Raw genomic sequence first — 14302 nt, forward strand, 5'->3', positions numbered from 1 at the left:
GAAATTATAAGAAAAAAAGTTAATGAACAAATTCCAAATCCTTAGTACATCCTACACTCTTTCATATACAATCTCTTTATTCTCAGCATCCCCCTATGAAGGAGGTATTTATCATCTTTATTTTGCAATTGGCAAAACTGAGAATGAAGCGTTAAGTAGTTTTCCCAAATTCACAGAGCTTTAAAGAAGCAGAGTGGAAATGTAACACCAGGTTATGCCTGGTTGAAAACAACCCGAGGAAGTACAAGCCTGAAAATGTCTTCTCTAACTTAGGGTTCAGGCACTGATAGAATGGTAACCACCTTTGTGTCTTTGACTTGAATGTATTTCCTTGATTTTGCAGGATGTGAACATCCCTGATCTCATAAAACAGCTTGATATCTTAGGTGATAATGGGGTAAGTAATGAAGTGATGAAGTACAGTAAAAATATGAATTTGCCTAAAGAGAAGCAAGAGTAATAGCAAGTGAGACCCCTTGTTCACTTAAGGATGTATCTCCCTGAGAATCAATAATTTGTCAAACAACCTGGCTAAGCAATTGTAAAAATCTCTGAAAGGTAGGGGCGGAAATAGGAACTGGTAAAGTGCTTTTCTTGGGCAGGTTTGAGGTCTGAATGCCAACCACATCAGCTGTGATTAAAGCTAATTACCTTCTGACTGTTGCTTGGAGGCATCCAGCGTGAAATTAATCAGTCATGCAGTTGCAAATGCCGCTAAATTGTAGGGTTGGTGACAGGCCCATAAAAATGTCCCAGGAAACTATAATCCCTTTTCTTTCTAAAAACACCTTCCAGGCAGGGTCAAGGCATATTAATTCAGTGGGAGGAACATTCATTGAGATGCTAGATGAATGACGAATGTAGGTTGGAGGACTCCCACCATTTTTTCTCTTGAAAAATTATCAACAGAGAGAACAGAATCAATAAGTCATATCAAACTGCTGTGAAGAGATTACTCTTTATTTCACTTTGTTTCTGCTTTTCTCAAAATATGACTATTAATGAAACATAAAGTCAGTATTAGAGAGATATTTTTAAAAATCACAATGTGCTTTTTACAGGTTTTGAATGAACTCTTTGTGAAGAATTATTACTAAGAGTTGAACATTTGCTAGGCTTCCGTGCGTGCATATGCAGTAGTGTGTATGGCAGGAATTTAGGCGCTATTTTCCAATGGTGTAAATATCATGAATGTCTTCAGCTTATTTTCCTTCCTTCCTTTCTTCACAGAATTTGAGAAATGAAGAACAAGTGGCCATAATTCAGGCCAGCACTGTGCTGTCCCTGGCAGAGAAGGTAATATGTTGTGCTAACATTCGAATCGTCTGTGTCTGGCTTAACACCTAGAGGGCAGGGTAGTGTTGAAGAACATTCTTTTTGCACATGACTGTATTATTAAATAGCTAACAAATATTTTAGTTTTCACTGTGATATACGACCCAGATAGAATGAGAACACACAAAAGAAAAATCTACACACTGACTTGGGGTGGGTGGATAGTTCTTGCTTTACAGTCTCTTAAAAACAGAATTCTTGGGGCCGGCCCCGTGGCCGAGTAGGTGAAGTTCGCGTGCTCTGCTTCGGCGGCCCAGGGTTCACAGGTTCGGATCCTGGGCGCGGACATGGCACCGCTCGCCGGGCCACGTTGAGGTGGCGTCCCACATGCCACAACTAGAAGGACCCACAACTAGAATATACAACTGTGTACTGGGGGGATCTGGGGAGAAAAAGCAGAAAAAAAAATAGAATTCTTAAAAAATGGGACACCTTCTGAATTACATTATTCAAGCAATCCCACCAAGCTGGGAAGCCAATAAAGAAGGATTTTGGTAAGGGGGTAAACCAGAGTATGCCTCTTTGTATAGGCTTTCCTTGGATGTGTACATACCATTGTCCCCATCGGATTCTGTAACTTGGTGGCGGCTCACTTCAGTCTTATTCAGAAAGCCCAACCTGGGGACTGTCAGAAGGGCAACACTGAGTGTGCTCCAGCCCCCTTGTGTCTCAATCGGGTAAATGGCAGGAACAGAGAGAGGAGAGAAAAGAGCCAAGTGGAGGTGGTCAGTAACTGTCTGTATTCAGGGAGCCTTGAGAATCAGTGCCTGGTTGAGAGTCATGTGTACATGGTTGCATAAAATGAGAACTGTGTAAGTTCCTTGAGGTGCTTTCTTAATTCCTAAATGTGTAAAAGGCTTGTTATAAATTTAAGTGAAACCATGAGCAAGCAATCAGCTTACTCCAATCTGCAGTGAGGGAACTCTGTAGGCCAAATGACCCAGTTAAGTTACTCAAACAAAGCAATGACATAAAAAAAAAATGCAGAGGGAAAGGGAAGGACTGCTCTAAATGTTGAAATGATCCTTTCTTGCATCCTGATTCAAGCAAACCAAGTGCGGGGAAAAGGACATTGCGCTCACAACTGGGGAAATTTTAATATGGACTGGGTATCAGGTGACAAAAGGAATTAATGTTAATTTTGCAAGGTGTGGAAATGGCGTTGTGGTTATGTTTTTTTGAAAAAGGTCCTATCTGTTAGGGATGCATATTGAAGTATTTCCCTGTGAAATGATATCTGGGATTTGCTCTTTAAAAACTTACTTCCTCCACGATTTAATTACAGACCTTACCACTTTCCCTCTGGTCCTCGCAGCAAATTAATAGCATCACATCGTCCCGAACATAAGGTCCAGAATCCAGAACTTGGCAAGAGGCCCCCTGGGATCTGGCCCTTTCCTTCTTCTCCAGCACCCACTTCCTTCCTTGGCCACTAGCTCAGGCCCAGCCATATACAAATTCTTTTGGGGCCCCAGTCTTCTCTCTCTCTCTCTCTATACCTCTGTTTGCATCCCTTGGCCCTTTATGCTGTTCTCTTTGCCTAGAAGATGTTTCCTTCTTCCCTTTCTACCTCTGTCTGGCTAAGTCTTAATCACTGGACAGCCACATAGAGGGGAAGACTTCCTATTCACCCAAGCCCAGGTGGCTGTTCTTTCTCTGCGTTCCCATGGTGACCTGTGCTTCTGCTACCGTGGCTTTTAATAACTGTAATGCAACTGCCCCTTTTCCTTTGTCCACTAGACTCTAAGCCCCACAAGGGTAAAGGTGGTATCTGTTTCCTCCCCTTGGTTTTGCCAGGTTTGCCCACCAGTCCAGCACAGCTAACAGGTGATCAATAAATGTTTACTGAAGGAGTGAATGAGTGAGTTTGTGAATGTCCACGAGACACTGTTGCCATGATACAAAGATGAAGGAAACACTGTCTGCACACCCGTTCTGCTGCATTCATTCAGCAGTGATAGCCAGGGTGTCTTGTTCAGTTGGGGCCATGAAGGGTGTGATTCTTTATTGAGAGAATAGTCACCTCAACCTAGGGATACAAAGGAAACTTGGGCCAATTCTATGGAAGGGAAGGAAAGGAAAAGGAAAAGGAAAAATAGCCCTTATGTGCCTCAAACTTACTTAGACTGGAGGAAGAAAGCCTTCCATGCTCTGCCCTGGGGGATGAGGGGCAGCATGAACTTGATCAGGACTTACACTTTCCTAGTGCTTCTTTTGCACGTGGCATTGTCCTAATTGCCAACGTCTTGGTACTACTGTTATTCCCATTTCACACATGAGGAATCTGAAGCACAGAGGAGGTAGGTACCTGTCCAAGTCACACAGCTGGAAAACGATGGAATCAGGATTCACACTCAAGCAGTCTGTTTCCAGAGGCCATGATCTTCTTAACCACTGCACCAAACTTCCCCTCGAGTGTCCTATTAAAAGCAGGAAGTACCTGGGGCTGGCCCTGTGGCATAGTGGTTAAGTTCGGCATGCTCTGCTTTGGCGGTGCAGGTTCGTGGGTTTAGATCATGGGTGCAGACCTGCACCACTTGTCAGCCATGCTGTGGCAGCAACCTACGTATAAACTCGAGGGAGATTGGCACACATTAGCTCAGTGCTAATCTTCCTCAGGAAAAAAAGAAAAAAAAGCAGGAAGTACCCAATGCAGAGCATGTAGGAACTGGTCTATTACAGCTATGGTGAACTAGCCCATACTTCCACTTACCTCCTTTGCAAGACAGGTTAGGGGGTTCGGTTGAACAATCACAGGCTGATGACTGTGTTTAGCACTGTGGTAGAAAGGGAGGAACAAGATGAATGAGACAGAAGCCTGTCCTTGTGGTGCTCATGATCTGTGCAATTGCCATTTGTGCAGATCTTTGCCATTCACAGGTTAAGGTCACCTCCTTCCTTTGGGATTCTACCTCCAAGTAATTGTCCCTCCAAGTAATTCTAAATGTCAACCTTGAATTTTCTGAAACCACAAACTACTGTATGGGAGTGTGATTTGTAGCCTAGACAAATTTCCAACAAGCAAATCCTATTGTGACTTTGTGTTAAAAATAATAATAGCAGTGGCCTTAAGTGAGAATATATTATGGGCCAGGTACTGCACTAAATGCTGTATGTGCATTATATCATTGTTCCTCACAGCCATCCCATTTTCTTTTCTTTTCTTTCTTTCTTTCTTTCTTTCTTTTTTTTTTTTTTTTCTGCTGAGGAAGATTCACCCTGAGATAACATCTGTGCCAATCTTCCTCTATTTTGTATGTAGTTTGCTGCCACAGCATGGCAGCCAACAGGTGGTACAGGTCCATGCCCAGGAACCAACCCCGGGCTGCCCAAGCAGAGCGCACTGATTTCAATCACTAGGCCATGGGGCTGGCCCCACAACCATCCTATTTTCATCCACTTTTTTCATTCTATACATAAGGAAACTGAGGAATGGGCTATTCAATAACTTGTCCTGCATCACAAGTAGTAACAAGCAGGAGCTAACACACAAATCTATATCCAAAGCCCGTGACAGAACTCCTTCAAAATTCACAGTACTCTTTAAACATGATTTACAAAAGGATGTGTTTCTCAGTGACAAATGGGCAGCAAACAAGAGGAAGAATTTTAATGAAGCTTCACAATATGCAAAGGCAATATGATGCTATTTACAAGAAACCCATGACTTTTGACTGAAATTTGTTTCAGGGGGAAGCCATGTGTATGTACAAGAACTGAGAAATTAGAACCTCGTGAGTCTCCCCATACCTTTTTTCTTCCCCTATGTTCCCTACAGCTGAGGGGCTGTTGGACATGGCATCCCCTTGTGAATGTCAAGGCTCCAGTATATAGAAAGATGCTTAGTGCAGCACATAATTCATCACAGATAAACTAAAAAGAAATAGCTGGTAATGGGGCACATTTCTAATAATACAGAAGCACAAAAATAAATGTTAACCAAAAAGTAGAATTTATTGGGTACCTAGTACATGCAATATACTGTGATTAGTGCCTTACATGAAATACATCCTGTACTCTTCACGTTTATCCCTTTTTACAGATAAGAAAATTGAGGCTTAGAGAAATCGGGTAACCTTTCAAGGCCACACAGCCATGAAAAGCTAGAATTGGGATTAGACCCCAGGTAGTTTGCCTCTAGAACCCACACACTTAATTACTATGCCCCGTTGCCTCCCTGAGGGATAAGCTGATGTTTGACTTGGTAGATAATCATTAAATAATTTGCTCTATTAAACCATACATGTGGTAGGCTCACACCATAATATTCAAAGTCTAAATTCATTCAGGGTGTTGATCAATGCTAACATCAGTGCCATATAACAGAATGATATATTCAGTGTGTTAGGAAAGATAAGTTCTTTTCAGGTGACTTAAAATGTCTCCACTCAACAAAAATGGGTCTTCAACCCTTGGCTGTTATCAGCTTTATATGCTGAAAAATTGCCATTTCTCCAGTCTCACCTGGCCTTCTTGTTTCATCATGCTCCTTCCAACCACAGAGAATTAGACATCCCTTCTGCTTGGAACTTGCCCCTTGTTTTTGCCTACTCATCTCTGACTCATTCTTCAGGCTCCAGTGCAATTATCACTTCTAAGAAAACTTCCCATGGTTCCCTCCAATAAGGACAAAAAAAATGTTGGTCACATTCACCATCTCAGCTCTACTACCTAGCACATTGCTTGACACATGGTAGACATCAATGAAGGCATTTGTTAAATGAATGAATGAATGATTGGAAAACCAGTCTTATTTCTGAACTAAGAGATAACAGGCACCCAGTTTTCACTTTAATTCTCAGGCTGCTTCCTGAGCTATAAAGGGAAGAGACTGAGCACCTCAGGGACAGCACCATACACACCATGTCAAGCAATCATGTCAGACACTTCTGTCTTGTTTACCCCTTAGTGGATCCAGCAAATAGAGGGAGCAGAGGCTGCCCTGCATCAGAAAATGATGGAATTGGAAAGTGATATGGTGAGTACAAAGATGAGGTATCATAAAAATGAAGAAAAAATGACAAGGCAAATGAAAAAATGACTGTTTTCTACCAGTTTTATCTGGCTCTGATGAAGTTTGTAGCCTTCCCATTATTTTGTATACAGACTGCGGAACAAAATTCCCAGAAGTATTATTCAACAATTTCAAGTCGTAGTCTCCAAAAATATCAAGTTGTCTTTTTGTAATATTTCCAAAACTCATGCTGAAGAAAATTCAGTTAGGTGTTTTTTTTTCTTAGGTTAAATAATTTTTCTACCATATATAATTAGAGTAGAAATTACAGAAATGATGGATTTAATGCTGATTTTTAAAATCCCCAAGGTACCTTACACCTGTTAGGATGGCTACTATCAAAAAAAAGTTAGAAAATAGCAAGTGTTAGTGAGGATGTGGAGAAATTGGAATCCTTGTACACTGTTTATGGAAAGGTGCAATGGTATGTAGCCACTATGGAAAACAGTATGACAGTTGTTCAAAAAATTACACAGAGAATTACCATATGATCCAGCAAGATCACGTCTGTGTATATACCCAAAATAATTGAAAGCGGGGTCTCAAAGAGATATTGTATACCCATGTTTGAAGCAGCATTATTCACAATAGCTTAAACCTGGAAGCAACCCAAGTGTCTATCAACGGATGAGTGGTGTATATGTACAGTGGAATATTATTCAGCCTTTAAGAAGGAAGGAAATTCTGACACATGTTACAACATGGGTGGACCTTGAGGGCGTATTACGCTAAGTGAAATAAGCCAGACACAAAAAGACACATACTGTATGGTTCCACTTATATATTGTATCTAGAGCAGTCAAGGTCATAGAAGCAGAAGGGAAAATGATAGTCGTCAGGGACTCAGAGGAGGAGGAAATGGGGAGTTGTTTAATTGATACAGAGTTTCAGTTTTGCAAAATGAAGAGTTCTGAAGATTGGTTCCATAACAATGGCAATGTACTTAACACTACTGAACTATACACTTAAAAATGCTTAAGATGGTAAATTTTATGTTGTGTGTATTTTACCACAATTAAAATTTTTTCAAATCTCCAAGCCTAAGAATTAGTCATTATTAACTTACAGCAATACATAGAATTTTATAGCTGTGCTGTCGTTAATATTATTATTACTAAAAAATAGGTAGTGATTCCTATCACGTTGGGGAATCCTATAGAACTCCTTGCAATCCTAAGAACAACAACTTAGACTGATATGGCAAGTGACAGCTTACACATCATTTGCTTATATTTTACACAGGGTTGGCATTTTACCAAGAGGTTAGTCTCTAAAGTCAAAGCATGTAATAAGAACTGTTTATATTCAAACACCCTTGAAAACTCTTTAAATGCACAAATGTTAACTATGCAGTCAGCCTGTACCAGACACTGTTCTAGGCACTGGAGCGCAGAGGTAATTGGGAAAATCACCAGCAAAATTACAGCATGCAGACATATAGTCTCTCAGAAGTCAATGCAATCAAGTCTCCTCCAGCGTTGTTCCTTCAGTTAAGCACACAAAGAAATAGTTGTCTGTGCCTGGGGCTATGTGGTACACTAAGGTATATTTTTAAATGCTATTGGCAAGATGCTCACAATATGAAAGGCACAGAGAAACTGCGGACAAGCAGGGGAATGTCAGATTTCAGTCTCCCAGCTCACACTGGGATGTGGCACAAGCAGACACTCATTAAGTGGCATTGTGGGTAGAATCACCCCCACTCTCTAAATTGTCATCTATCTTTGTGCTAACTTGGTCGAAGTTATCTGTGTACAATTAGTAAAGTTTGCTATTATTGAATAAGTGGTTTTTTTATTACAACTCTGCTATATTACATTTCATAACATTCTTACAAAAATATACCATCACAATATATTTGCACAGATACGCTTATGAGTTAACGCCTTTTCGAAGCTATCTTAATCACATAGTCTTGGATTGGCATAGAAATCCTTTAAAGCATTCCATGTGGCCTGTTCATTTTATCTTTTATGCTTCTTCCCATTGGTTTTCACATTCTCTGTCTGAGACTATGAAAGGTGAAATATTTCCCTAACAGAGAAAATCTATGACCCTACAAACAATGATTTGACTTGTGGTGGAATTAGAGAAAACATTGATTAATTCAATTTATATATCACTTTCTAGTTAATCAAGCTGACTCTTTATCAATATGGCCCTTTTTTATAGGAACAATTCTGCAAAATCAAAGGCTATCTGGAGGAAGAACTAGACTACAGGAAACAAGCTCTGGACCAAGCATACATGGTAGGTACACCAGGCAGTCAGGACACCTGGCGTGGTTACAATTATGTTCTGTGGAGTAGAGCATCCTACTTAATTTGCAAGCCACATACTTGAATAGACCACAACATGCAGCTCATTTATTCAGCGGTTTCCACTTCCAATTTTAAAACAAATATATCCCTAGCTCTTTGCTGTTATAATATTCTTAGAATACTTAATAAATATTTCATTATACTTCATTTTTAAAAAATTAAATGTCGCTATGTAATATTTTAATGAAAGACAGACTGGATGGCCGTGTAGATTAAAGAGAAATTCTATTCAATCAAATCCAGTGGTTTGGGAGCCTAATCTAGTGGTGGAACAATAAAGTATTTAATGTTTGCTGTGTATATTTTTAATTCATTTATTTCTCACAACAACCCTATGAGGTATAGGTAATATTATTATTCTATATTACATATGAGGAAATGAAGGCTTAGAGAATGAAAGAACTCTGCCCAAATTGGTAAGCAGGTAGTGTATCAATCTGACTCCAGACATTGTGGCCTTAACTGCTGTAATCCAGCCATGATAAGTAAGGCTGTATCAGTCGATGGGCTGTGCTTTCTCTCTCCTACAGAAAATTATGCTGATTGTGGAAGCACATTTGACCCATTTCCCTGTACCAAATTCATAATGCATAATTCCTAATGTTGGACTACAGCTTGCCTTTCTTTTTTCCATACACAAACATGACCGCCTCATTAATTTACAGTAATGACTCAAGAGAAGGAGAGAAAACTTAAAAGAGGAAGATTTCAAGGGTTGCTAGTAGAGGTTTTTATAATGCTTTCCTGGAAGCAGCCTGAGTCACTTTTGGGAAACGAGTGAAGCACTTAGCCCCTGCTTGTCACAAAGATGAAATAGTATTCCCCCTCCAAAATGAGTAGGAGATTCTGAGCATCGCTTGATGGGGAAAGGAGGAAATGAGAGCTGGTCACTAATTAGAGAATAAAGAAGGAGGTGATTTTCCCCACTCTTCCTACCCTTTCATCCTTGCCTCCCCTCCCTCTACATAAGATTAAGCTGTGTGTTTGTGTGTCCCACAGCTGAGTGCTCCTTCAGACAACTATATTTAACTTTAAAAAGATGATATCTGCTTAGTCCAGGACAAGAGTTAGGAAAACATCCCTCACTGGGACATGTCCATTCACCTCTGTCAAAGTCACAGGGACTAAGATTATAGATTTTGGTAACTGTATCTGAAGCATATTTTAAAAAACAACAACAACTGGGATATAAGCAGCAGTAGACTCTTCATCTAAAAAAAGATAAGACTCAAGGAGGCATTTTATAGCTAGAGCAAGTGTAGTACTCAGAGTATTAAAAAACAAACCAACTCCAAAGACTCTAGGCTATTTTAGATCATATTTCCAATATTTATTTTAAAGGAAAAATATGGAGACCATAGGCCATCTCTAAGTAGGGAGATGTGTCCTGTGAGAGAGAGGTGGCATTTTGTGCCTGAAATATATCTCCAATTTTAAGTATTTTATTCCAACTTAGAACACTTTGCAATACTTATTTATAAAAGTATGGCCACCATGATAGATGTCTTTAAATATTTAAAGAACTGTCAAATGGACGAGAGAACAAGCTTATTCTCAGCTACATTTGAGAATAGAAGAATGTACAGTTATTATAACAAAGTAAGGACTTTCTAAAAATGAAAGGTATGTGAAATGGACAGGATCCCAAGAAAGAAAACAAATTCCCCATCATCAGGGAAGTTCACATATTGATTGGATGACTCTTATGGAATCTTATAAAAGGGATTATCAAAAGGGTAGTTAAGTTAGATAAGCTTTGAAATTTGTTTTATTGCTGTGATCCTGTAACACTAGAATAATACATCCCTCCTCATATACACATGTGTGTGTACAGAGCACACAGCATACGTAAATGCTAAGTTCCAAAGTTAGACTTTTCTAATTCTGTTTGCCAGAGGATCCAGGAACTAGAAGCTACTTTGTACAATGCTCTGCAGCAAGAAACTGTTATCAAGTTTGGTGAATTATTAAGTGAAAAACAGCAAGAGGAGTTGAGGACGGCAGTAGAAAAGTTACGGCGGCAGATGCTGAGGAAGAGCAGAGAGTATGACTGTCAGATTCTTCAGGAGAGAATGGAGCTCTTACAGCAAGCCCATCAGGTGAGGACTGAGTCACTACATCTGTGTAGGCTTGGGACTAAGCAAATGGGGCTTAGTACTAAGTACATGGTATTGAGTATGGGTATGGAGAAGCCCAGGAGATATAAGTTATTTTCAGAGAGTAAAATAAATAGCTATTGTTTTCCACCTTCACTCAGATATAGGATGACAGTTTTGTAATGATTCAGTCTTAAAAAACTTGGCATTTCAGAAGCATTGCATATTGCTACATTTCTCCAATACTTTGTCATGAAATACCCTTTGAATCTCATGGGGCCTGGTTACCTCCCTTATGCAAGGAAGCAAGACTCTCTTCAGGGCAGAAATAATGCTTCCCTTCTGTTACTCATCGCAGTCCGTAACCTAGCCTGATCAAATAATCTGAATGGGCTGAAAGAGAACAAGGGCCTTTCCCTTTATTCCCAGAACCAACAGTGACAACAACAGAGCCTGGAAGCTGCTGCTTACTTCCTGGAATTTGCTGTATGTCGGGAACTAAGCTCAGGGCTCTACTTATATCATTTAATTTACTCTTTACAATAGCCTACTAGGGTAAGTATTCTTATTATCCCAATTTAGGAAATTATGATACTGAAGATGAGTGCTTCAGTGATTTGCCCAAGATGACACAGATAGTAAGCAACAGAGCCAGGATTACAACCCAGGTCAGCCTGACTCTGAGGCCAATGCACTACACTGCACTACACTGTCGTATGCAGCTTGAGTCGTATGATTTATATGCTTCATCTAGACCAGCAAGGCACAAAAGAGACACCCAGTATTGATTTATAGCCAAAATTCTTAATTCCAACTCTTAGTTCATGTCGTAGCGTGAAGGGTGAGGACTAGAGCCCTGGTCAAAAGGTAGATTCCATAAGAAATGCAAATTGAAAGTGCCAGCCTGTAGTATTTGGTACTCAGAAGCTGTAACGAGCAGCTGGTACAACATCCAGATGTGCCATTCAAGAAGTAATGTGGTCATCAGAGGTCAAGGTGAGTGGAAAAGGAACAGGGGCTATTTTATGACATCTAGAAGAACAATTTGTGGGGAACATGACACTGAGCACACTTCAGATGTAGCAAGGAGCTTTATGGATCTTTCTAGGCTAACAAGAGATTACCCAAGTTAACAGGGAACTCTGGGGCCATTTGTCCCAGAGATGATGAACACATACATGTTTGTTTCAATGCCCCTTCAGATTCCATCATAAATGTTTTGGTTTTGACCCTGGAAAGAATTTTTTAAGCCTTTAATAATAAACTCTATGCTGTGTATGACTCCACTCATATGAGGAATTTAAAAATGTGGACTAAGAGAACAGTTCAGTGGATACCAGGGGAAAGATGGGGTGGGGGGTGGGCACAAAGGGTGAAGTGGTGCACGTACAACACGAATGACAAACATTAATGTACAACTGAAATTTCACAAGATTGTAACCTATCATTAACTCAATAAAAAAACAAAAAAGGGGAAAAAATAAAACAGACAACATTCTGGCAAGCCAAAAAATAAAAATAAAAAATAAACTCTATGGCATCATTGCATTACTGAAGGCGTCCTTTTCTTCTATCAGGGAAAGAAAGTGTTCTCTGCTTAAATTTCTTATGCTGCAGCAGCATTTAATTAATTTCAACAAATCAGGAGTTGTGTTAGGGAACCACAGAAGTGTGATGCACAAATAGTTATCTAAATTTATTTATAATTAAAACCTTGTCATCTCTTTTGAGTCTCTCTTTAATCAGCTAATCACTCCTGAAAGAGATGGTATTGCTTGTTGTGTTTTAAGTTATCCAGACTGAGCTGATAGGTGCATCACATTTCTAAGCCTCAGAGCATTCCATGGACATTTCTATCTCCCAAACAAATGTTTATGAGAATATGACTTTTCTAGTTATTTCCTACTCTTCTTCTTCCCTTATAACCAGTAGCTGTGAGAGAATTATTCCAGAAAGCATTGGCCAAGATTTGTCATGTATAAGCATGTAATCCAGTCTAAATTCTAGAGGATTTCATTAACAATTTATTAGACATTTATGTATGAATGTTTCAGAGTGGACTCATATGAAACGTACCTAACTATGCATTCTGCTCCTTCCTTCTCCCTTCCCTCGCCATCTGCCTGTCTTGATCAGTAGAATCTCCATATCCCAAAGCACTCAGACGGGAAACCCTGGAGTCTTCTTGGCCCTTTGTCACCAATAGTTAATGTAGCACTAAATCCAATTGGCATTTCCCCTGAAATGTTTTTGAAGCTGGTCCAGTTTGTCCACACTTGTTACCCCAGCCATCTGCAGGCCCTTTCATTACTGCAACAGCTTCCAGGTGCTGCCAGATATCCTCTGAGGTACCCCGACTCCATCATCTATGCATTTATTCAGTCAGATGTTTAAACATGCTTCCTAGGCATTAGATACCATGCTAGACAGAGAGAATTCACCAGGGACCCCTGCCTTTACAAAAGTGCAAAGAATGGACCCTGCCTTTACAAAGCTTGGGATCTGTAGATGGAGAACAAAGGAGATCAACACAAAGAAAAATAATTATGATATCTCTTGATAAGTTACATAAAAGAATCATATGCAGTACACCGTGGGGACAACTTCCAGCTCTCTTGTCTTCAGTTCGTCTGCATATCACTGCAGATTCTTGTCACCTTTCCTGATGGTACCTTCTTCCTCAAAAGCCTGCATGATCCCCATTTCCAGTTGAGTCTAGTCCTATGCAGGTCTCTCCAGGTTCTTCATTATCTGGCAACTCCTCCCCCAGAAATCCTGATTTGAGACAATCTCCAGAATATACCTTCCTCTCTACTCATGCAAGAGTCTTCCTGATACCACTTGGGCCATGACATCCCACCTCTAAGCCTTTGTCTGCATGATTACTCACCCTCAAATGCCCTTCCATGTCTGCTGCATTTATCCAAATGTTCTCATTTTTCCAGTCTCAGTTTAAGATCCACCTCCTTTAGGATGCTCTCCCTGATGAAAATAATGGACCGCATACTACTGAAAGATCTGCATTCCATACCATATTATAAACTCATTCAAAACCATTTATTGAAGCCCTTCTTGTGCCAGGTGTTGGGAATGTGGTGGTGGATAAAGATATAAAGGTCACTGCTCTCATCTATCCTACAGATGAAGAGGGACAAAGCAACAACACAAATGAACAATGACCGAGGCAATTTCAGAGACTGACAATAAGTGCCAGGAAGAAAATTATACAACGTGTGTGTGTGAGTTTGGAAGTAGGATTGGCCACTTTAGACTGTCTGGTCAGAGCACACCTCTTTAAAGATGTCTAAAACTCAAAGAACCAGCCACACAAAGATCTCGGCAAAGTGTCACGGAAGATCAAGACAGCGGAGGCTAAGTCTCTATTGTGGGAAAGTTTGGAATATTCAAGGAACAGAGAGAAGGCCAGTATGGCAGGAGCACACACAGCCAAGGTGTGGTTGACAGGAGGTGAAGGTGGAGAGGTGAGACAGGGCTAGATCAATCACGTAGGGCCTTGAAGGGTTTGAGTTCTATTC

At 40.2% G+C, this 14302-nt stretch overlaps 1 protein-coding gene across 2 annotated transcripts in view; it reads left to right on the plus strand.

Annotated features, from left to right (window-relative positions):
- JAKMIP2 (janus kinase and microtubule interacting protein 2) overlaps window positions 1–14302 on the plus strand; it is a 146406-nt gene that overhangs the window by 120312 nt on the left and 11792 nt on the right. For both annotated transcript variants that reach the window (XM_005599322.4, XM_014730591.3), the window contains 5 exons: window positions 344–397; window positions 1231–1296; window positions 6245–6313; window positions 8522–8599; window positions 10566–10769. In XM_005599322.4, the coding sequence (XP_005599379.1) occupies window positions 344–397; window positions 1231–1296; window positions 6245–6313; window positions 8522–8599; window positions 10566–10769 (471 nt within the window). The remainder of the gene's footprint in view (window positions 1–343; window positions 398–1230; window positions 1297–6244; window positions 6314–8521; window positions 8600–10565; window positions 10770–14302) is intronic.

The sequence above is a fragment of the Equus caballus genome, chromosome 14 (assembly GCF_041296265.1).
Source record: "Equus caballus isolate H_3958 breed thoroughbred chromosome 14, TB-T2T, whole genome shotgun sequence".
Classification (NCBI taxonomy): Eukaryota; Metazoa; Chordata; class Mammalia; order Perissodactyla; family Equidae; genus Equus; species Equus caballus.